The sequence below is a fragment of the Crassostrea angulata genome, chromosome 6 (assembly GCF_025612915.1).
Source record: "Crassostrea angulata isolate pt1a10 chromosome 6, ASM2561291v2, whole genome shotgun sequence".
Classification (NCBI taxonomy): Eukaryota; Metazoa; Mollusca; class Bivalvia; order Ostreida; family Ostreidae; genus Magallana; species Magallana angulata.
Genome location: NC_069116.1, coordinates 19257917 through 19279563, shown reverse-complemented (window position 1 = coordinate 19279563; position 21647 = coordinate 19257917). Strand labels below are relative to the sequence as shown.

Genomic DNA, 21647 nt, shown 5'->3' with positions numbered 1-21647 from the left:
ATGTAATTGTACTGCTATCCAGAGCTTATTACTTATTAAATTTTAGATTTATCCCAAATTATAGCACCCATTGATAGTAATTAAAATGTAACTAATAGCTGTATCAACAAAAATGATATGATGTAGTCAAGGATCCTCCACACACCTGGGAAAAGTTCTGCATACAAACCTGAACTTTTCAAATATTATTCATCAAAATAAAAGTCCCTGCGGTATTCAAACTCGGGACCTGCAGATGGGTAGCCACAGAGATGCACAAAAAATATTGGCCACATGAACTGTGTTACAATGCATTCAAATCGCCATGTTGTGATGAACTGTCATAAAAAAATAGAAGTCATGGGATGTCGAGGATCCTTAATTTCACAAAGTATCATTGCAGATCAATGTAAAAAAAAACTAGTCTAGAGCTTTTTTTTCCTTTTCACCCTTTACCTTATCTGGCTACTTCACCCATAGTGTGATTTTAGGATTTGTAGTTACATGTACCTTAATTGAAACAATTTGATCAGATGTCAAGGTCAAACATCTATGATTTCCTTGACCAGCCAGAACTCCTTTTTGTTGCCTCATAGGAAATGTTAAGTTCATGTAATTATTAGCCCTTTACAATGCTTTTCACCCTAATTTCCTGTATAATAAAGTAATGCCAATAATTTGAGATGGCAACCATCTCGATCTGTTTATGTTATTATTATTTAGTTTATTAGAGTAAAAGTAACAAATTCTGCCATAGAATTGCATAATATTTGTTGTAAGGGTGTCGTTATGTAAATAGAAAATATTTATTTACTTTTTTCAATACTATTTAGTTGAATTTATCATTCACATAAGATATTCCAATTTTATCAGTGTTTTAGTTTCATCCTTTTTAAACCGACTCAACATGGCTGCGCCCAGCAGATGAGGGATGATCGCAACAATTTTGTAGTTTTTGTTTTTACTTTATCGATCCTTTAGCCAAACAATCTGGTATGTTCGATACAGGGATATTTTATTTTGGTTTCAAATTATTTAATTTTTAAAAACAGACATGTAAAGCAATCTAGTGGTATTATACGTTAAAACAGGGACGTATATATGTTTAATACTGGTGTAAATAATATAACTTCTGGCGCCAAAATCTCTTGATTACTTTTTTATTTTCAAGATATTTCGCATGCATCCTTCATTTAGTGTGGGGTATTCAATAAAATGACAAATAAGTGTTTACTGTAAGACTTAGAGTAAACTCTACACAAACATGATTCGATGTAAGTTGATCTATATAGTTGTATATAATTTTATGCTTACATGTTGTTTATGAAGTTAGAATTGAAGTCCTGAATGGACAAAATTAATTTTGGCTCAAACTCCTATCATTACAGTATTGTGTAGAGTAATACATGATCTTGCTGTAAACCATTTTTCCATCGTTGGCAATGATGCATACACTTGTACTGGATGTACGTTTAAATCTTGTCTTTATTATGTTACTCCCTAATTTATTAACTCATTTTTACAATAGTGTCTTATTTTTAGTTCATTAGCTTTTGATAAAAAAGAAATTTAGGAATTACAAATATATACTTTTGCAGAGAAAGCTGATGTCAACATGGCATTAAATAAGTACATGCATCCAAGAAACCTATACAAAGACAAGGCACCAAACTTTAAAACACTTGCAGAGAAATATCCAGACTTTGCAAAATGTGTTTTCAAAGACTTAAAGGGGAAATGTCACCTGGACTACAAGAGCCCTACTTCTCTGAGACAGTTGGCCATTGCTCTCCTTAAAGAGGACTTTGATCTGGAGGTTGAGATGCCACTTAATAGGCTTATTCCAACGATTCCACTAAGACTAAACTATATTTTGTGGATAGAAGATATTTTGAAGGACCTTACTGATGTCAGAGGAAAAGGCATAGATATAGGTTTGTAAAACTTATTGACAAGCTATAGATTCTGACTTTGATTTTTATTACCTGGTAATGAAAATGGACTTGTCTCACCATACAATCAGGACATCACTTTACCTTTTCCATCAATAAAAAACTTGACGGAAAAGGCAGAGTAATGTTCCTGTTGAACCATTACATGCATGATTTCCCATGAATTTCATAATTCATCTACATTATTTTTCTTTAATGTTACAGTAAGATATGAGAGATTAGATTTATAATTTATTTTGTTAACCATACCTTTTAGATTAGTCTTGAAGGAACAGGGAACATACCGGTATACCACAATGGCACTAAAGTTAGAATCTTCATGAGAAATCTCTATTCTTATGTACCAGGTATGTAATCTGACTATCATTGTTTTTGTAGGCACTGGTGCTACTTGTGTTTATCCATTACTTGGCTGTAAGAAAAATAACTGGGAATTTCTAGCATCAGAAGTAGATGAGACAAATTTTACCATCGCAGAGAAAAACATTCAAAAGAACAATATGCAGGAAAAAATTAAAGGTTATATCTATTTTCAAAAAAGTAATATGCAAAGTTTTACATGCTTCTCATTTCTGAATGTTGATGCACATGATACTTATTTTCTTTTACAGTCAAAAAAGTTTCAGGTAAAACAGCTCTTTTGGAACTGCTAGAGGGCAACTCTGATGAGTTTGACTTCTGCATGTGTAATCCTCCATTCTTTGCTGATCACATGGATGCTCAGGCAATTATGTCCTCTCGGTCAGATGAAAGACCGGAGCCTTCTTCCATCAACACAGCTAGTGTGGGGGAGAGCATCACAGAGGGAGGGGAGGCAGAGTTTATCAAAAAAATCATTGTAGAGTCTGTAGATCTTCAAGGGAGAATTAAGTAAGGTTCTAAAAATTAAAATGTAAGCTTCAATCATCAAAGAAAAATGAAATACGCTTTAATTGAGAATTAATAAGATTAAGAATCTGTTTAGTTGATACTTCATTTGCAAAAACAAGACAATGACTCTTTTGACTTATTATACACTATGTTCATGTATTAGTCTCTTATTAAGCATCATCTTAAAAATTCAATTCTTAAATAAAATCCAGAAAATATCCTGTTTGTTGGTAAATATTTCAGTTTGTAGAACCAATGATATTGTGTGTGTGTGTATATATATATATAAAGAATGTATACACATGGAATTGATTCCATTTATTTGTGTATTGTAGAATTTTCACTAGTATGATTGGGAAAAAGACCAACATACCTCTAGTGAAAAAGGAGCTCAGAGATCATAAGGTAATGCATTGTACATGTAAATATGTAGCAATAGGCATTGGGGTGAAAGACTCCAATACCACAGGAGAAGAAACTACCAATATTAGTATTTCAGAAGTTATAATGATTTTCTGAAGAGGTGTAAGAGAATAAGGAGTAAGAGGGTTTGTTTTTTTTTTTGCTCCATGTGTCCTTAGTTTAAAGCTGATATTAAAGTGGGGGTCTTTCTTCTCAAAAAAAAATTTGTTTGATAGCTTACAAGTGTGATATGCATACAAATTTATTACTTTTAAGATTGGATGCCAAATATATACCTAATGCAAAAACACTTCATATACTGGTAATTTTCTGTAAAATAATCTTTTAATGTTGATAAGAATAGAATTTAATAATTATGAAAATTACACCTATGCATATTTCAAACTGCCATGCACAAATAAATCTATAATTTGTGTGTATGTTGTAGAATAGTATCCAAATGATATGCACAAATAGATCTATAATTTGCATGCATTTTGTAGAATTTTATCTAAATTTTGTCCAAATTCTGTTTGTTGTAGATTCCAAATTACCAAACAACAGAGTTTTGTCAGGGAAAGACCATGCGGTGGGGGATTGCCTGGACCTTTGACATGAGTGTTATATTTCCTGTAGGTATCCTTCATATGTCATTTAGTGCCATATTTGTAAATTGGGTTCTCTAATCAATAATATCTAGTATTTGGCATTGGTTTCTGACATTGGATATTAATTATTATTCAGTATTACCGGTACATGTACTAGTATATCCATGAAAAAAGGTGGTTTGGAGAGGGGTTGTTGTTGGAATTTAAGAATAAATTTCCGCTGTACTGTTGTGTCATAGCTACAAATAATGAGGTTATCGTCAGTACACTTAGTTTCTGTTGTTTAAGAGGTCATTGTTTCAAGAAACAAAGAAAAGCAGGAAGCTGTCCTTGCCCCTGACCTTTGAAGTTCCACAGTCTGCGGTCTCTGTGTATGATGTGGACCATGTGGCTAACAAAGTGATGGAGATGCTTAAAGTTCTACAGGTATGTGTACACATGTAAGGAAGACACTATAGACACACTGAAGCATAAGTATGCAGTGGTTCATTGAATAGTTGCTTATTCTTTTGAGAATTGTGTTTTAAAAATTGAAGGAATCCAAATAGAATCTCAGGAGAATTTAAAAAGAATTTGTTATTATTTCATGACATGTTCTTATTTATCTTAACACTGCCAAAAATCAATATCATAAGTACTTGGAAAAGTAATTTGATCCTAGCTTGACATTAGTGAAACATGTTACCAGTAGTTGAAAAATTTGGCATACCAGTACTGATAATTTGAAAATAAATCATTTGTTTTATAGATTGAGAATTTAAAGTCCGTTGACAGCAAAACAAAAACTGTTCATTTAAAGCTAACAGCTTTTAAGAACACTTGGTCACATCAACGGCGAAAACGTCGTGAAATGAAGCGGCGTGGGGAGGAGCAGACATCCGAGGGTACAGAGGTGAAAAAACTGAAGGTCACAGAGAATTTCACAGAAAGAGAAAAGTCTGACAAGCAACTGGAAAATTCTTGTGAAAAATGCCAGGAAAGTCCATGTAATCAAGGTGAAAGGGAAGTAACATCTGTCTCAGATTTTAATGATGATCAGACATTCAAAGGAAAGAAAATTGAAGAGAAAGTCAATAAATCTGGAGATGGTGAGAAGGCAGCTAACCAAGGAGCATCATCTTCAAAAGACAACGTGGTGCCATGTGTGACCGGTGACTCTCTGTCTGAAGAAGACAAGGACCAGTTCCTTGTTAAGTGTGACATGTTTATTAAAATAGCAGCAGATTCCATCAGTTTGGAAATGGTGTATAGGGAGGGGCAGAAAGACCAGATGCATCAAATTCTGCAATACTTAAAGAATCACATCACTGATTAATTGTTGCACGTTATCATAATTATAGAAAATAAATGTGAATGGTTTGAGAATAGTTCTGTTTATTGGTTCTTGGTTCAAGATAGTTATGTTCTTTCTAAGATTCATTTCTACAAATACATGTATCTACTACCAGAAATGTTTTTTACTTGTGATAAAGTGTCTAAATCATATTTGGGAAAATGATGTTTAGGGTTGGTATTAAAAAACAAGATTCCCTATAATTCTTAATAAAGAATTTGCAGTCTTCATATGTTATTACACACATGGATTGCAAATTGGAGCAAAGTATTAGATAGAATTTGAATTCATTTGATGAGTTAGATGTCATTTAGATGTATACAACCATCTCAAAGGTCCCTCCTTTTAGTGAAGAGCATTTCATTTCAAAACTTTTAGGGCCCGTTCAGCAAGTGCCCTTTAGTGATCTTGGTCTGTTCGCCCGAGATTATGTCCAGAGAATATTTTCTCTCTCCTTGCCCCAGTCTGGCTCATAATTCACCCAGAGAGTGCCTTGGGTAAATGGGTGTGCAGTGATCTTGAAACAAGTTTCTAGGTCTTAGGTAAAGGTCATAACAATATCATATGGAATATCCTTGTGCAAATCATATACATGTACCTGTATTCTCACCCCTTGGTCCAATCTGGCTTATAATTCGAACACAGGGTGCCTATGGTTAAAGGGTGTGCACTGATCTTTAATGAAGTTTGTAGATCAAGGGCCAAGTTCATATCAGACAACACAAAACAAATTTTTTTTCAGAACATATCTTCTCTCCCCTTAGCCCTATCAGGCTCAAACTTCACATAAATGGAGCTTTTCAGTAAAGGTTGTGACCTTGAACCAAGTATCAAAGCCAAATGTGAAGGTCATAGCTGACCTCTTTAAAATCCAGTTTTAAACCATAATTAAATTATTACCCAAAGACTTAATCTTGTTCAGAACAAAACCAAACGAAAACCTTTAGGTAAGGGTAATGAGCTTGAATTAAAGTTCAATGCCAACTAGTCGTAGGTAAATCAAAGCAAGTCTTCTGAAATGCTTTTTATCCTAACTTCCATTATTTAGTCAGGGCCCTTTGAAATGCTCACCATCTCAACTTTGTCTAGTAATAGATCCCTGTTTTGTGGATGCCCTATCATGATATCTGTCCATCCGAGATCAATTGTCCAGAGCATGTTTTCTATCTCCTTGGCCCAATCTGGCTTATATTTCACGCACTAAGTGCCTTTTGATAGAAGGGTGTGCAGTGATCTTGAGCCAAGTTTCTAGATCTAAGGTTATGATCACAGCAGAATTTGTCTGAATCATATATTCATGCTCATAGATCCAATCTGATTCATACTTTACCCAGAGAGCCTTACGTCAAAAGATGTGTGCAGTGACCTTGAACAAAGGTTCAAGGAGGTTCAAGGTCAAATCAGACCACGTTAAAATAAAAATCTTTGTCCAGAGCATAGATTCTTTCCCCTTAGTTTTATTTGGCTCATACTTCAACAGATGTTTGAAGAGACCTTGAACTATGTTTCTAGGTCAAATGTGAAGGTCATAGCTGATATGTACAAAACTCAGTTTTGGACCATAAATTCATTCCCACTGGCTCAATAATGCTCATATTAAACCAAATAAATGCCCAAAGGTTTGCAATGAGCTTTAAAAATAAAGTTCTATCCCAAATGAAAAATTTATAAGTCATCGGTTAAGATCAAAGCAAGTCTTTTGAAATGATTCTCATCCTTTCAGTGGGACCTTTTGAGATGGTCAGCATCACAAAAATGTATACTGGTAATTTAAAATTTACTGCACACAATTTACATTCATGCACTCTATAAACCAGATTAGAAAAAGAGGAGATTTCACAAAGAAATTTACTTTTACTTGTATTCATTCTCTGGATAAAGCGTGAGCCTGGTCACGCCAAGATAAAATAATGTGCTCAAAACTGAACAATGATTTTACATAGATCTGATGCGACCTTGACCTCTTGACAAAAAACTTCCAATACTGAAGGTCACTGAAAGGTTTTACTTTAGCGAAGTAAGAACAAAATATGACCAAAGGGGAGTGAAAATATTACAATACGACAACTTTCGTACATAAACAAAGATCAGTCACCTTATCCTTTGATCTATATAATAAATATAAAAGATTCAAGGTTTTCGCACATCCTTAACCTAAAAGGCACTCTTTGGGTGAAATAATTCAAATATGACAAAGAGGAGATAATTATATCCTATAAATGAATAGTCAGACAGACTGATCACTGCAGGATTACCACAGAATGGGATGGTAATTATGAGTAACAATAGTAGGTATAAGCCCTGATTTATTGCCCTTGGAAATCTTATTTATAGGATTTAAAGGAAGTACATGTAAAAGCCAGCGTGTCATTGCTTCTCTTTAACAATAAAAAGATTTCAATCTACCATTAACAAACATGAACTTAAATTGCACAAGTTGCATCTTGGCCTAAAAATAAAACAAAGCCAACCAGGTTTATTTTTTCCATTTGTAATCTTAAAAACTTAATAGCACTGATTCCACTGAATGATAAAAACATCAAAGAAATTATGACTAAAATTTGGTTCATTAGATTAGCTTGGCACATTTTTATATAATTGTCCCTCAGCTTCAGCATTCAGAAATCCTATAACACATTCCAGGAACTCAAATGGATTGTCTGAGTGCACCCAGTGACCTGCCCTTGGTATGTGTACAATAAAAGCATTGGGAAAGAGATTCATGATGTCTGGCGTTGTGCTTGGGCTTAAAAAGAAAAACATATTCTCTCTTTAAAAAATATCAACAGTTTTGTTTAACATACTTTATAATATAATACATGTACTGTATCAGACAAATTACTCAAATGTACCATGTTGAAATTTAAAAAATATGTTAATTTTTCTATTCAATACTGTGAAACACATTTTCGGGTTAAAAAGAGGAAAGTAGAAAAGATAAGAGAAAACATTATCCCACCTAATATACTCAGACTTCTCTCCACCCACAAACAGGGTAGGTCCCTCATACTTTGTGTCAAACTTGGGAAAACTGGCCAAATCCTGATAATTATTGATAATTGCATCCAGATTCACTCTCCATTTCAGCTTTCCATCCACCTGGATAAGGTTTGCTGCCAGAAACTGCCGAACACCCAGGTGCTACAATCAAAGGAAATCAAACAGAAGATTTAAGATGTCCCACAAACACTTTTGACATGACTGTAAATCAACTTTAATTATAAAGTACTTAATTCTATTTATTGACTGTACAATGTAAAAACAGTTTGCAACCATTTTATTTTGCATGTACCAGGAAGGTATGTGAAAATGCATTTATTTTGTTTACTTACAGGGCAAATACTGAACCAGTATATATTTCTCACATTACAGCTGCATGTGTCCTCCGGAGCATAGAGAGAATAAGTAAGTACAGTGTTTATATTTCTCAAAGGAATTAAATAGTTTATTTTACCATACAAACATCATTTGCCTGTGGAAAATGATACCTTCACACACACCCAGTAACCATTTTTCTTCTGAACTTTGCAGCAGTACATACCTCTTCTACCTCCTCCAGTGCCTCTACAACCATGTTTCTGGCTTTTGTGAGGGGTACTCCTTCCATCTCTGGTAGTTGTGAGCTGATCTTTAACATACATTGTAGGTAACTCGGGAAGTATTTGGCACCGGGACTAAGGGTGGGTGAAACATCCACCACAATTAAGCTTGAAACCCTCTCTGGCTGGAAGAAAACTTAAACAATTTATCTGATAATATCTCTATCTCGAAATTTAAAAGCATACAAATAGTACCTAAATATTCCATCAAGTGCTTTGGAATAACAATGTAACCCTTATTGCAAATACATGTAGTAAAACTTAGGTACATTATGGTCCTGTTCAGGGCACATGTAAATTGTACATACATTTGCATTGCTTCAGAAACATTGATGTTTGATAATACAAGTAATAGGAAGATAATGCTAATAAAGATTAAAGATGTGTGCATTACATGTAGCAGTGCTGTTGTCATGAAAGCTTTCCCTCCCATACTGTGGCCCATCAGACAGGCTTTCTCGATCTTCATGTTATCCATCACCTTCAGCACATCATAGGACATTGCTTCATAAGACATATCTTCACTGTGTGGGCTATTACCATGATTACGAGCATCTAATCTTATTATCTGAGAAAGAGAAAAAGTTTATTTCATTTACTATGTGGTAATATTTGCATCTCCAAATCAATACTTCATCTATTTCACTGAAAAAATAACAGTTGTTAAAAAAAGAGGGAACTACTCAAATTTCAAGGAGGGTTTAAAATACTGGTATTTCCCACTTATTACTGGGATTTCCCTGGAAATACTGGGAAAAAAGCACAACTGCATACTACATACTTTTAAGTACACCTTATAGACAAAGACATTTAGTCATTGTTCTTGAATTTAACAGGTTTTGGCTACCCAGTAATGCATTGGGCATCTACTTATAAATAATTACAAAATTTTTGATTTCCAGTAATTCACAGTTTAGAAAACAATCAGTAGTATTTCCCGGGACAGGATCAAAATGCCAGTATTTACCACTGGTATTTTCCGAGAGGGGTATTTTCTGGCCAATGGTACCTTTCTATCAGTGTTCGCCAGCACCTTGGATATGGTGGCCCAGTTCGAAGAAGAACCCATTAACCCATGCATTATGATCAATGGGGGGAGGACATCGTAATCATTGGGTGTTTCTTGGTAGTCATATGCAAGATTAACAGCAGAAACTTTGGATGATCTGAAAAAAAAAGGTGAATACGCCATTACTTTTTCATATAGTTAATTACATGTACATTCATAATGTATTTTGTGTTCACAATTTTACCAATAAGAGAAGGACCTCAGCTGGTACAAAGAGCCATTGTTTGAATAGATTAACTGGACAAGGGATGATAAGTCTAACTTTTGATATACCAAAACGAAATTTGTCGTTGATTGAGAATAAGTATTTTGCACCTTGTATTTAACTGTAATTTGATTCATATTTATATAATATATATCTAAACTAAATTAAATACATTTTGGCATGTGATAACCTCTTAATGTAGTTAAAGGTGTTCAAGACATTTTGTGCATGCATTTTATTCCATGAAAGAGATCAATTTTGAAAATCTAAAAACAGTAGTTAAAGTTTGGGTCTTCTATGCTAGATTTGTATTTTTAATTTTGTATGTAATTTAGGATTTTTTCCCCGTTCTTGGCTCCTGACGATCTTTGATGAAGTACGAACTGAGTGATGACTCGAAAAATATCCTATCGCAAAATAACAAATCTAAATTGTTTCAGTTTGTTGTGTTGTAAGATCCAATGACTATAAAATTTATACTCTTAGTTAGAAAAAAAAAGCATATTGAACGAACTGAAATAATAATATTATGATATTATCATGTCTAGGGTCTCATTACCAAATAAAATATCATGTCTTCAATGTAAATTATGTTATCATTTTCATAAAGTTTACATTATACACTATTTTAATTTAACACACATTCAATGATTCATGCAGTGACATTGTAAATGTTGTATATGATATATGTAAATTATTACCCTACATTCTGTATGTTACGGGAAAGATTTAAAAACAGACATTTTCTGCAAATGCTTGTTTGACCTAGAATTCGTTTAACCACAACTCCGGACATATCGGTTCCTCAAGGTTGGTCAGTTTACACCCTACTGATGTTAGTGTCCTCCTTACGCAACACCGGAAAACGTTTTATTGACCAAGACCGATAACAAATCATGCGCAAAGCGTACATCACGCCTCATATCCGGTTTGAGATTTTGTTGGAACTTCCGAGTTAATAAATTTGGGCTAAGAAAGCTCAACAAATATGGCCAGAGAGTATGATCATTTATTCAAACTACTCATTATAGGAGATAGTGGTAAGGATATACAAAAAAGATAATCTAACCTCTATCTTGTTTCATACTTAACATTTTTCAAGTAGCTATAGATGTAAACAAACTTTTCATTCTCACAATTTACACGTCTTCGTGTTACTTTGTAGGTATTTCCTTTAGATTGATGGTAAACTGTTCATCATTGAATTGAAAGATTTTTTCTTAAGTGAATAATTTTCCTAACTATAGTTTTCCGAGTTTCCTCTGTCTATGATCCCTATGATAGAACTTTGATAATGATATACAAATGTCATTCATCAATTACATATTAAAAGAATAGAGATTTGTAGCTTTGTAGACAATAGTGATAATTTTTAATCAAATGGTGAGCCTTTGGCTTTTATTTAATGTTGTTCATGCATTGAATTACTCCTTGGACAAAAGGAGGTAGCTAAAAGGAGGATGGTTAATGTTGACTTAATGTTGATATGTGCTTAAAAATAGAAATTAGGTATCCTCTTTATCTTATCAAAGGGGATTCAAATATTAGTTAATAAGTTTTTCAAGCACATGTACATAATTTCCGCAATTTGTACTGTAAAGTCTTGTGTATAGTACACTTTTTCTCTCAGCCAAAATATTGATTAAAAATGGGGGGTGCATATTATTATGCATAGAAACAAAATTTTACCCCATTTTTTCTCAGAATTTGTTTCTAGATACCTCAGGACTATGACTGCCGAAATTGTTTGTTATGCAAGTTGTATGAGTCACATTCAGGGAACACCAAGCATATTTTGTCAAAAATACATTGTTATTATTTCCATGTATTGGAATATTAATCCATTCAGACCACTGTTCTTCGCATCAAACAAGTATTCGACAGTTTATTTGCAATAATGTAACCAGCCACCTCTTGACTTGTTTGTGTAACAGTTTCCCATGAAGCATGCACCTGTCTTGTTTCGGCATGCAGTTAATTGAAGCACAGGAAGATTAGCAATAGGTCTTGTTATTATTTGATTTAAAACATATTCATTTTGTGTCTTGTTATTGTTTTATGTTGACACTGTTAAAAATAAATTGATCATTTGTCTGACTTCATAATGACAATATACAAGAATCATACAAATGTTTCTTAATAATCAAAGAATTGGACTAGTTATCAAATAAGTCAATACTTTTGTTGTTGTTATAGTTTAGATTTTACAAACATTATTACTTTTAAGTGCTTTGATTACATTATCAATCATGAATGCATGCACATAAGTGACTTTTCAAAAGTCATGATTGAAAATTTCTTCATTTTTGGTGCGTATTATACATAGGGACTGTGGGGGTGTTTTTAAGCATTTTACACCCAACTTTTTAGGGTGCTATACACAAGACTTTATGATAAATATATATATATATATTATGTACATGTAAAACATCTTTTGTAGCCATTTTGAATTTTTGATGATATAATGTGAAATCCAAAATTTGATTGATTTTTATGAAGTTAAAGCAGGGCAATAATTAAGTTATTTAAACACAAAACTTAACATAAGACATGTTTGATGCTTTTACTTTTAAAATAAATATTCAGTTCCTTTAACCTGATGCAAATTCCACTAAGATGTAGATTTTATTCCTTTTGTTACTATTTTCCTTAAATACACCCTACTTAAGGAGCAGTATATGCTGTCTTACATGTCACCATACTGGATTTGAGACATTTAAAAAATAATCAGTGTGAATCAACGGTACATGTATTATATCATTTTGGCTATGTTTTCCTTTTACAGGTGTTGGCAAAAGCAGTCTCCTATTGAGATTCTCAGACAATACATTCTCAGGTAGATATTAAATAAAAAATCAATAACTAAAAAACATATAAAAAGGAAATCTTACGCATTGAAAAAAAAATTAATTTAGCATTTCCTTATATCTTTATGTGGTGTTTTTCAAACAAAAAAAGAAAGATGACGATTCTATAAATGGTATTTCCTGTAATATGATACTCTAGTTTGGTTTTGTAATATGTGACATGCTGTATGCATGTAGAAGTGGTGAAAAGTTTTTAACTCTGTGCTATTTCATAGTCATTCAAAATCAAATTATTTGTGAAAAAAATATACTTGTTTCATTTCTTAGTGTGTAAACAAAATTTTATTGGGTGAAAACATAAGGTTGGCTATTTCTTGTCCAGTCAACTTTATCCTTATTGTTTTTGTTCCAAGAGGTTGACTTGATTGATAAGAATACTTCCGTTTGAAATTTCAGGTACCTACATAACAACCATAGGAGTAGATTTTAAAATTCGAACTGTTGATGTCAATGGTGAAAAAGTTAAACTTCAAATCTGGGATACGGCAGGACAGGAGCGATTTAGAACCATAACTTCCACGTAAGTTTATAATTAATTCTTCTGCTTTAATAACTGCATGTTATTACTGTATGTTGTGCTTGTTAATTAAGTAATGATATTCAAGAGCAAAAACAATTTGACACCCCCCCCCCCCCCCAAATATCCCAATATCTTAAAAACAAAATAATAGGAGAAAAAATTGTAGATTAAGTATTTAAATTAATTGGGTTTAATATGTTAATATTAAGGAAGGCTTCCTACCACATTGAATAATGAAACTAAAATGTGATATTTTCCGTTGTTGATAGCCTGATACAGGCTTACAGATCTCATGTTATTCTATCTTGTCTATGATATATATAGACTGATACAGGTTAATGATTTACAATCTGTATATGTTTATTACATGTTCACTCCAAAATACATTCAGAGCTATTAAAAATAAGATATTGATTTTTGAATGCTTTCTGATCGCTGATTAAGATTTCCTCAGCAATGGAAGATCAGTCACAGATGCATGTATTGATTTGGTGGAAGTCTTCAGCCTCCTTTTGCTGCCATCTGTCTTGTAAGAGCTTTCCTGTTAATGAAAGATTTCGACTTTATTGACAGGTATTACAGAGGAACACATGGCGTGATAGTCGTGTATGATGTCACCAGCGGAGAATCATTTGCTAATGTAAAGAGGTGGCTTCACGAGATTGATCAGAACTGTGATGTCGTTAATAGAATATTAGGTATGCTCATTGTGATAACTTGGGTCAAGGTTACTGTGGATTCATTTTATTTCGTTGGGGCCAATTTTCGTGGATTGTGGGATTTTTTATTATTTATGGGGATGTAATTTCATGGATGTTTTAGTTTCAGGTGGAAAACTAAATTTTTTATAATTAGTTTTTGTGGAGGATGAAAATTCGTAGGTGAGGGCTACCTAAGAATACATGAAATTTGAGTCACCTCAAATTCTAATGATTCCACAGTACCTTTACAAATCTTTGCATAGATGAAATATTGTACACATGCATATGTATCTGGTACTTTAGAGTCAGTTAATTTTGAGGAGTGTGTAGGTGAGATATATCATAACTATTACTGGTAAAAAGCACAATATGCCATTTATTTTTAGTATGATACCAGTACACAATGAATTATATGCATAATTGTAGTCTTGTTTATAACTGAATAATATAAGATACTGTATGTTAACGTCAGAAAATTCCAGTACATGTATTGTGAATGATTTAGCTTCTTGCATTGCATTTGTATTCTTTCATTTTAAAAATGTTGTAAATGTATATGATTTTGACAGTTGGTAATAAAGATGATGACTCGGATAGAAAGGTTGTCCTGACCCAGGACGCCCAGAGGTTTGCAGAACAGATGGGAATTCAGCTGTTTGAAACCAGTGCCAAAGAAAACAAGAATGTAGAAGAAGTAAGTGCAATTATTCAAATTGCTGTCTAGTCAAAATTTATACTTCATATTAACCTGTGTAAACAACGTATGTAGACAATTTTATATAGAACTTTTGTTCAAACCTACAATATACATGTATTATATATACTTGTACAATAAAATATGTTCAAACAAACATTGAGGGTGTGAATCAGTTTTGATATCTTTGTGTATTGACATGTACTGGTAAATGAAAATTTTAGTATTTATTTTTAGATGTTGATTGCATTCACAAAGATTTCATCGCAAAAAGGGATTTTTTTTTAAATCAGCCATCAGCGAAAATTAAAGTCACAAAAAACTTCTGCATTTTATCTGGTAAACATTTATTTTGTATCTGTTTCAGATGTTTTTAGCCATCACCAAATTAGTTTTAGCAACAAAGAAAGAACAAATGAAGAAAGCAGCGGAACAACCAGCCGAGTCAATAAAACTGAACAAGAGGTCAACAGGAGGGGGCGGGGGCAAAAAGGGCTGCTGTAAAGTGTGAATGCACGTAATTTAGGATGTGAACATTTATTTTCAATACATGTGAAGTACACTAATGGTGCCAGGAACATAGCAATACATGATGCAGGATTCATGATACTAAATGGTAGAGTAATTAGTATTCCTCGTTGTTCATTTGTACTTGATGAGAAATGTGTTGCTCACACTGTCAGGTTACTTTAAAAACAGGTTTGGCTTTTATCCTCCGAGGAATTTTACGACTCTTTTGACACAATTTTTTTTTTTATGGAAATATACAACAATTTATTGTATTGTTAAATCTGTTGATATGCTTCTTGTTTGTTACTCCCTGAGTTTTCCCCAAAAACAGTCATAATTATAAATGATGTTTTGTTAATGTGTGTTTCATGTCTTCATATTGATAATTTTTGGTGCACATACAGCATAGTATGGAAATAGACGTGTAAACAGTGAAAGATGTAGGATATTAGTATAATATTTTACTTGTAGATAAAACACATTGCATTCCTAAATTTTTATTTTTTTAGATCAAAGCTATTTCTCCAGTGCACATTCAAATTAAGATTTATTTTTTTATTTGCACAACAATCCCCACTTTCAATTATTTTTTCACCATTTATCTCTGCAAGTCTTGTTTCAACTTTCGAAGCTGTACATCTTAAGAAGCTATGTAAAAGAATCATGCATGTTTGATAACCTTATGCTGCATCTAATGCTTGTTTGCAAGCATATCAGAACTGATTTACAGTTGCGGTGCCACAAGCCAATTTTGAGTACATACATGCAACTCTTATCAACTAGAAAATTTTTATAGGGGTCTTTTAACATTGAAATGTTCAGGTTTTCAAAGTGCATTTGTTATAAAAATACATGTAATTGATACACAATGTCTCGCATTTCCACTCTGCAAGATATTATAATATTTCTAGGAAAGATAAAATTTAGAAGTGTATGCATTTTTTGTATACAATGTTTTGAAAAATAATTTAATTTGTACCCAAACATTCTTCCCATCAATATGAGAATGCTATCTTGTGACATACAGAGTCAAATTGTGAAAAATATGGCAGTCTACAAATTATTGTATCATTAATTACCAGAATAGTGTGTAGGAGTTTAAATGTGTAAGTTGATTGTTTAGGGTCATTCATTTTATTCATACTAAGATGCTGCATGTAATTGTGTCAGTTTCAAATGGATGTAACAGAATACAGTTCTGATAGGATGTGTAACTCCCCTCCTTATCATAGTATCACAATGCAGATGCTTCCCTTTGTATGGTGTTTGATTGCATTTGATATTGCCAAACTTTGTGTGCAATTGTTTGACTTAATATTTTTTTATATTTTTTTTTAAAATTTTCTTTGCATAACATTTGTTTAAAAATACATGTTTCACCGAATCATGTGAACAAGGGTTTAACTGCAAGGTAGAAACACGAGCATGCCATTAATACACTCCAGGCTGTGACATGTAAGATATATGTATTTAATATTTTACTACAATTAACCATACTTCAATTTTCCTAATCATCATCAACCTCTTTATAATCCAAATATTCTGTTTTTTTCTTTGTATCTGTGAAGCATTTTGTAATACTTAATTGTATCAAGAAATCCTGAAATGTTATCAACAAAACTTATGTGCCGTTTCATTGAACGAGACAACAAATTAGATAAATGACAGAAATAAACAATTTTAGATTGTGTTAATGTCTACAGAAGAATCAATGTCCATGTGGATAGGTAGTTGACTTGCAGTTTGCAGGTGCTTGTACTTGATGGTATTACAAGGTACCAGTGTAGTATTTATTGTTATAGACTGTGTAAACAATTCTTTCTTTGTTATGTATTCATAGATACTAAGGTAATCCATAATGAGTAACATCTAATTGTGATATGATTTATTACAATAAAATGTGTATATAAAATCATGGATATTCTCAGTTCATACTTTAGTTACAACAAACAATACGGACCCCAAATATACTTTGCAAGAATGTGCCTGACTTAAAATCTGGATTTTAACAGATCAGTGATGGTGTTTGAAACAAGTACCGAGATTATATTGGATGTTTGCACAATATATTCCATGGCTTACAGTCCTATAAAATCTTCCATTGAAGACCTAATGTTCATATGTCAACCTGTCCGATGCGTCTATTCTTTCCAACACTTGGAGTGTATGAAAGGCGAACTGAATTCCATACTACGAATATGATGAATGACTAGACAGTTTTTCAATCATTTTAAAATTTTGTCTGGGTGTGACTAGTAACAAAGGTCTTTCGAACGTTTGTTTCATCAATCAGCGTTGTGCTCCCACGTCTGGGAACAACCACGTGACTACCGTCATTGTGTGACCGATGCGTTTCACTAACGCCAGTTTTAAAGGCCTCTAGCATGCTTTTCAGGAACCTTGATATGTGCTCATACTCTGGGTTGCGCTGCAGTGTTGCGAGGTTAACATTTGGTTTGGCACAAAGCTGTAAACATTTTGTCCAAAGTGCAAAAAGCTTGTAAGTGTCAGATATCTGAAGACAACGAAGTAACTGGTCATCTTTGACAGACTTCTCCATATTTAATGAGTTGAGAAGAATCTCCTCACATCGCTGCTTCAGATTCCATATCTGATACTCCTCTGCTATAGGTAGTATTTGGAAAGCTGTTTGATCTGGAAAATAATAATCTATGGTTAAAAATATGCAACTGCATAGCAACGTTTTTAGACTGTAAGAAGTAGGAACCGTCAGGGTTGGCAATCTTTTTACCTGTTTTCTTGGTTTACAGGCCGGATTTCCTTAACACAGGACTTGGTGATTTTGGAACCAAGTGTATTATTTAGCCGTTGTTTGCAACGACGTACAAAATGCAACGAGTATGTTCTTGTAGTTGCAAAATGCCATTCATTTGCAGATTTGATTGAAAATCTTTTAATTTATGCACTTAATCACTCGAAACATTTACAATACAAAAACATATCACACACTCATTCACAAATAGCAGACTAAAATTCCGAAGGATTTAAGTCCTTCACCATCCCACCCAACCCTTTTTTGTATTTGAATTTAATTTTCAAATGCTAAACATTTGTTTTAAGGACAAAGGATATAAGTTCTCTTTAAGACTTTGCTTTAAAAAAAAAAAGAATATTTTTAAAATTTTTTCTGCAGAGAACTTTGATTTTTTTTCTTCTTTACTTTAATATCCATTTTGAAATCTATTGGAACGATTAAATGTAATCGATTATTACAAAAACAATGCAAAACTGTTTCAAAATGAAACCAATTTCTCTAGATTTTGCGTCTCTTCGACCTGAGATCTGTAAAAAGTTCACCGTTTACCTGTGACCTTTCGTTGGTAGGCTGGATGTAGGATGTACAGGAGCTCGTGGATGGTGTCGTAGGACTTTCCCTGCAGGGGGAATTCCCGCTGGTCCTTCTGTTCCGGGGACGCCAACATCCTGGCGAGCACGGGGGAAGACATGCACAGCAAACTCCGAGACGTGTAGAGACGTTTCCCTTCCACGACCAACACAATATCCGAAAATCCATCCTCATGCACGAAAGGGACAGGATTTTTCTCCTCGCCCTGGGGACGCAGCTTCTCGAAGTCCCGGCTGCTGGTGACGGCAGACAACTTGTCATCGCTTTGTCTGAGGGACAGAGGGGTCCCCAGGATGCCTTTTCTAGCGGGCATGGCTGAGCTTACACTACTCATATCGTCCCGGTAGCTGAGCGCGGCAAGCGTTTGTAGAATGTAATGAATTACACCTTTTATTTGTGTATACCATTGGTATTTAATTTCTTGGGTTATATAGTTATCAAATGTTTACAAGTCACCTGAAAATAAATTAAGAGAGAGTAGCGATAAATAATGGCAGCGACAATATATTCAATACATTAGGAGACCGGCGTTTAGGAGCTTATAAAGGGTGAAAGATTCCGGCGAGTGCTGGTATGTTTGAAATCGGGTTGTTTTATGTCAAATGCTTTTCAAATAGGGAACTGATTATCCTATGTATACTGCACACACACCAAGATTTCCCGCCTCAATGCGATTTGATAATTAATATCATTAAAGCTCCCCATTATCAATTCTACTTTTATTGAAATGGTGCAGCTCTTTTCACTACCTATAGAACCTTTGTTTGTTGGGCTATATCGCGATAGATAAAAAGTTCTTTTGTTCTCACTCTAGTATATATACCCCCTTGGAAGTAAAAACACTTTTTTTTGGAAAGATTAAAATCAGATCTGAATGCATTATTAATACAGCTGTCAGTGCGTGGTATATATAGGAGCTTTAAATTTAAACAAATGAGATCCGACGAGACTTCAAAAAATCTTGACAGAATATCATATATATAAATGTAATGAAAAGATAGCACTGATGAAAGAGGAGACAAGCCACTATAACGCTATCCTCTTTTATAAAACAGGATTTATTTTTTGTTTAAACCATTAGTGGGTTTCAAGCGATGGTTTGTCTTGTTTTGGTATAGCTGAGCATTTGGAGTGTGTGTGGGGAGTGGGGTGGGGGTGGGGTGGAGGAGACAAGGGAACGAGTAAGAGTCTTTCCTAGGAACACCACCTAGATATACAACTATTTTCTATGAATTTGTCCTTGTCGTTTTGAATATTTTCCATTCACAAGTCTTCCAGACAAACACCTCTACATTGCCGATGACTGTTGGTATATTCACTATGACATGCGGGAGAGTGTAAAGGTGTTTGCTTATTTGGACCCTTGCTATCATGGAAGTGTTTTTATTTTTTTAGATTTCGACAGAGGATGATTATTACATGGTTACGAAGATGGACATCAAAGCAGCCAATTTCCGGTACAACAATTCGTTGCATCCGCGTGCAAAACCGCCCAAATTGCAATTGACAAATCTGGCGATCTTTCTCCGGGGCCACTATTAAATTGTGCTGCGATTCCATAGATCTTTTTTTCTGGATATTGTATTCTTGTAGTTGAGTCTGTAGTTTGGGGGGGGGGGGGTATTGGTTTAACAATTTAAGTTGTCTTGAGGTATTGGTCTGTCACGTGTCACGTTTCGTTACCGTACGCGTTGGATAGAGTATATGTAACGATTCAACAAATATAACAGCAAATTGCTGTTTGAACATTTGTTCGTCAAAAACTGACAGATGGTCCCATCTTCCCTTAAACGACAGTTACGACACCAATCGGAGGTTACAGCAGGATGATACAACTTACAGGCTAATGTCTCCTCCACATATTAGGAAACAATCATGTTGTCTATACTACTTGTCCATTTCGATTATGAAACCGAATTTTTTTTAATAAGATACTTCTACTTGTACTTACAAAAGACGATACCATATGATCAACAACAACTGCAGTATACAGTTTTTAATTAACAGCATTCTAAACAGAACCTGATAAGATAGTGTTAAGCTCTTCAGTCTATAAAAAAGTCACTTCTTGATCGCATATTTATAGTATTTTGTAGGTTCCTTTACTTACTTTATCGATATAATCGATGAAAGATTCAAAAACAGGCGTATAGAAGATTTTTGGTGATCATTTTGGCATCTAATATCTTGGAATTAGTGCTTTAAAATGTTTAAGAAGGTAACAATATACTAGTACACATGTATATGCATTTAACTTTTTTGGTATTACTATTTGGCATCAAGATTTGGTTTGAACGTATTTTATTGTTAGGTGATGGTAACAAAGAGATAAGGCTCAATCAATTTCTGTAAACATAGAACGGCTTTTCCCATTTCTGACAGCATCATATGCTTAGCATCCAGGTCTACCGTCCATCTTTATTGTGTAAACGTTGTTTTGGCAAAGCGGGAATTCAACGTGAAAACTCTTAAGCAACAAGAGATTTGACTTTTTGAGAGCTGAAGTGTTTAGAAACATGTTGTATCATATTGCCCTGCATAATTAGATCCACCTACATGTATTCAGGAACAAGCCATAAATTTTCTGTTGTATAATGGAACATAGAGCTCTATACACTTCTGCCTGTCAACCAGTGGTAGTAAATACTAATTGACGACATGGTGCTCTCTGGTCAACTAGACTGAGATGGGAACCGTAACAAGTTATGGAATTTACTTACACACCCTGCAGCCCCAGTCTCCCCCCTCTCTGTCTCTCTCTCTGTCTCTCTCTCTCTCTCTCTCTCTCTCTCTTTCTCTCTCTCTCTCTCTCTCCATGAAAGTATTAATTTTGCAGAGTAGAATCACACACTTTGTTTACTTTTACATGTATTTTATGACCAGTAAGAGTTTTATCTATAGTTTCGCCAGGCATCATCACGCATCTATTGTAACTGCTGTCAATTTTGATTTATAGTTTGTTTGTAATTGA

The 21647-nt window shown here is 33.8% G+C and overlaps 4 protein-coding genes across 8 annotated transcripts; 2 read left to right on the top strand and 2 right to left on the bottom strand.

The window, feature by feature from the left end:
* Positions 1-862: 862 nt before the first annotated feature.
* LOC128186997 (RNA N6-adenosine-methyltransferase mettl16-like) lies at positions 863-6126 on the top strand. Of its 4 annotated transcripts, none has more exons than XM_052856999.1 (8): positions 863-972; positions 1578-1913; positions 2310-2450; positions 2543-2801; positions 3137-3206; positions 3746-3835; positions 4100-4237; positions 4560-6124. In XM_052856999.1, the coding sequence occupies exons 2-8, from the start codon at positions 1595-1597 to the stop codon at positions 5124-5126; spliced, it is 1584 nt and encodes a 527-aa protein (XP_052712959.1). In that variant the 5' UTR covers positions 863-972; positions 1578-1594; the 3' UTR covers positions 5127-6124. The 4 variants fall into 4 exon arrangements, with proteins under 4 accessions (XP_052712959.1, XP_052712962.1, XP_052712961.1 ...); XM_052857002.1 differs by having other exon boundaries at positions 907-927; positions 4560-6126; XM_052857001.1 differs by lacking the exon at positions 863-972 and adding an exon at positions 1065-1253 and having other exon boundaries at positions 4560-6126.
* A 1493-nt stretch (positions 6127-7619) lies between these two features.
* Positions 7620-10891, bottom strand: LOC128186998 (protein ABHD11-like). 2 transcript variants are annotated; one of them, XM_052857004.1, is made up of 6 exons: positions 10719-10891; positions 9711-9909; positions 9138-9311; positions 8686-8868; positions 8104-8285; positions 7620-7890 (listed from the first exon to the last, which is right to left on the bottom strand). In XM_052857004.1, exons 1-6 carry the CDS (start codon positions 10811-10813, stop codon positions 7719-7721), a joined length of 1005 nt encoding a protein of 334 aa, XP_052712964.1. In that variant the 5' UTR covers positions 10814-10891; the 3' UTR covers positions 7620-7718. The 2 variants fall into 2 exon arrangements, with proteins under 2 accessions (XP_052712964.1, XP_052712965.1); XM_052857005.1 differs by having other exon boundaries at positions 9753-9909; positions 10719-10889.
* Positions 10892-10906: 15 nt separating this feature from the next.
* Positions 10907-17224, top strand: LOC128187000 (ras-related protein Rab-35-like). The gene is made up of 6 exons (XM_052857007.1): positions 10907-11057; positions 12803-12853; positions 13281-13404; positions 13978-14102; positions 14675-14799; positions 15167-17224. The coding sequence occupies exons 1-6, from the start codon at positions 11006-11008 to the stop codon at positions 15308-15310; spliced, it is 621 nt and encodes a 206-aa protein (XP_052712967.1). The 5' UTR covers positions 10907-11005; the 3' UTR covers positions 15311-17224.
* LOC128186999 (uncharacterized) lies at positions 17180-19141 on the bottom strand. The gene is made up of 2 exons (XM_052857006.1): positions 18635-19141; positions 17180-17964 (listed from the first exon to the last, which is right to left on the bottom strand). Exons 1-2 carry the CDS (start codon positions 19008-19010, stop codon positions 17540-17542), a joined length of 801 nt encoding a protein of 266 aa, XP_052712966.1. The 5' UTR covers positions 19011-19141; the 3' UTR covers positions 17180-17539.
* Positions 19142-21647: the final 2506 nt, after the last annotated feature.

Bases quoted from the DNA above. Each gene is read 5' to 3' on its own strand.
- LOC128187000 (XM_052857007.1), top strand. From the start codon at position 11,006: ATGGCCAGAGAGTATGATCATTTATTCAAACTACTCATTATAGGAGAT. The intron at 13,405-13,977 runs GTAAGTTTATAA...CTTTATTGACAG, and splicing joins TTTAGAACCATAACTTCCAC to GTATTACAGAGGAACACATG. The intron at 14,800-15,166 runs GTAAGTGCAATT...TATCTGTTTCAG, and splicing joins AAAACAAGAATGTAGAAGAA to ATGTTTTTAGCCATCACCAA.
- LOC128186997 (XM_052857002.1), top strand. From the start codon at position 1,595: ATGGCATTAAATAAGTACATGCATCCAAGAAACCTATACAAAGACAAG. The intron at 3,836-4,099 runs GTAGGTATCCTT...CTGTTGTTTAAG, and splicing joins ACATGAGTGTTATATTTCCT to AGGTCATTGTTTCAAGAAAC. The intron at 4,238-4,559 runs GTATGTGTACAC...TTTGTTTTATAG, and splicing joins AGATGCTTAAAGTTCTACAG to ATTGAGAATTTAAAGTCCGT.
- LOC128186998 (XM_052857004.1), bottom strand. From the start codon at position 10,813: ATGTCCGGAGTTGTGGTTAAACGAATTCTAGGTCAAACAAGCATTTGC. The intron at 9,910-10,718 runs GTAATAATTTAC...TTTTTTTTTCAG, and splicing joins CGTAACATACAGAATGTAGG to ATCATCCAAAGTTTCTGCTG. The intron at 8,869-9,137 runs GTAATGCACACA...GTTTTCTTCCAG, and splicing joins TGACAACAGCACTGCTACAT to CCAGAGAGGGTTTCAAGCTT.
- LOC128186999 (XM_052857006.1), bottom strand. From the start codon at position 19,010: ATGAGTAGTGTAAGCTCAGCCATGCCCGCTAGAAAAGGCATCCTGGGG. The intron at 17,965-18,634 runs GTAAACGGTGAA...ATTATTTTCCAG, and splicing joins CTACCAACGAAAGGTCACAG to ATCAAACAGCTTTCCAAATA.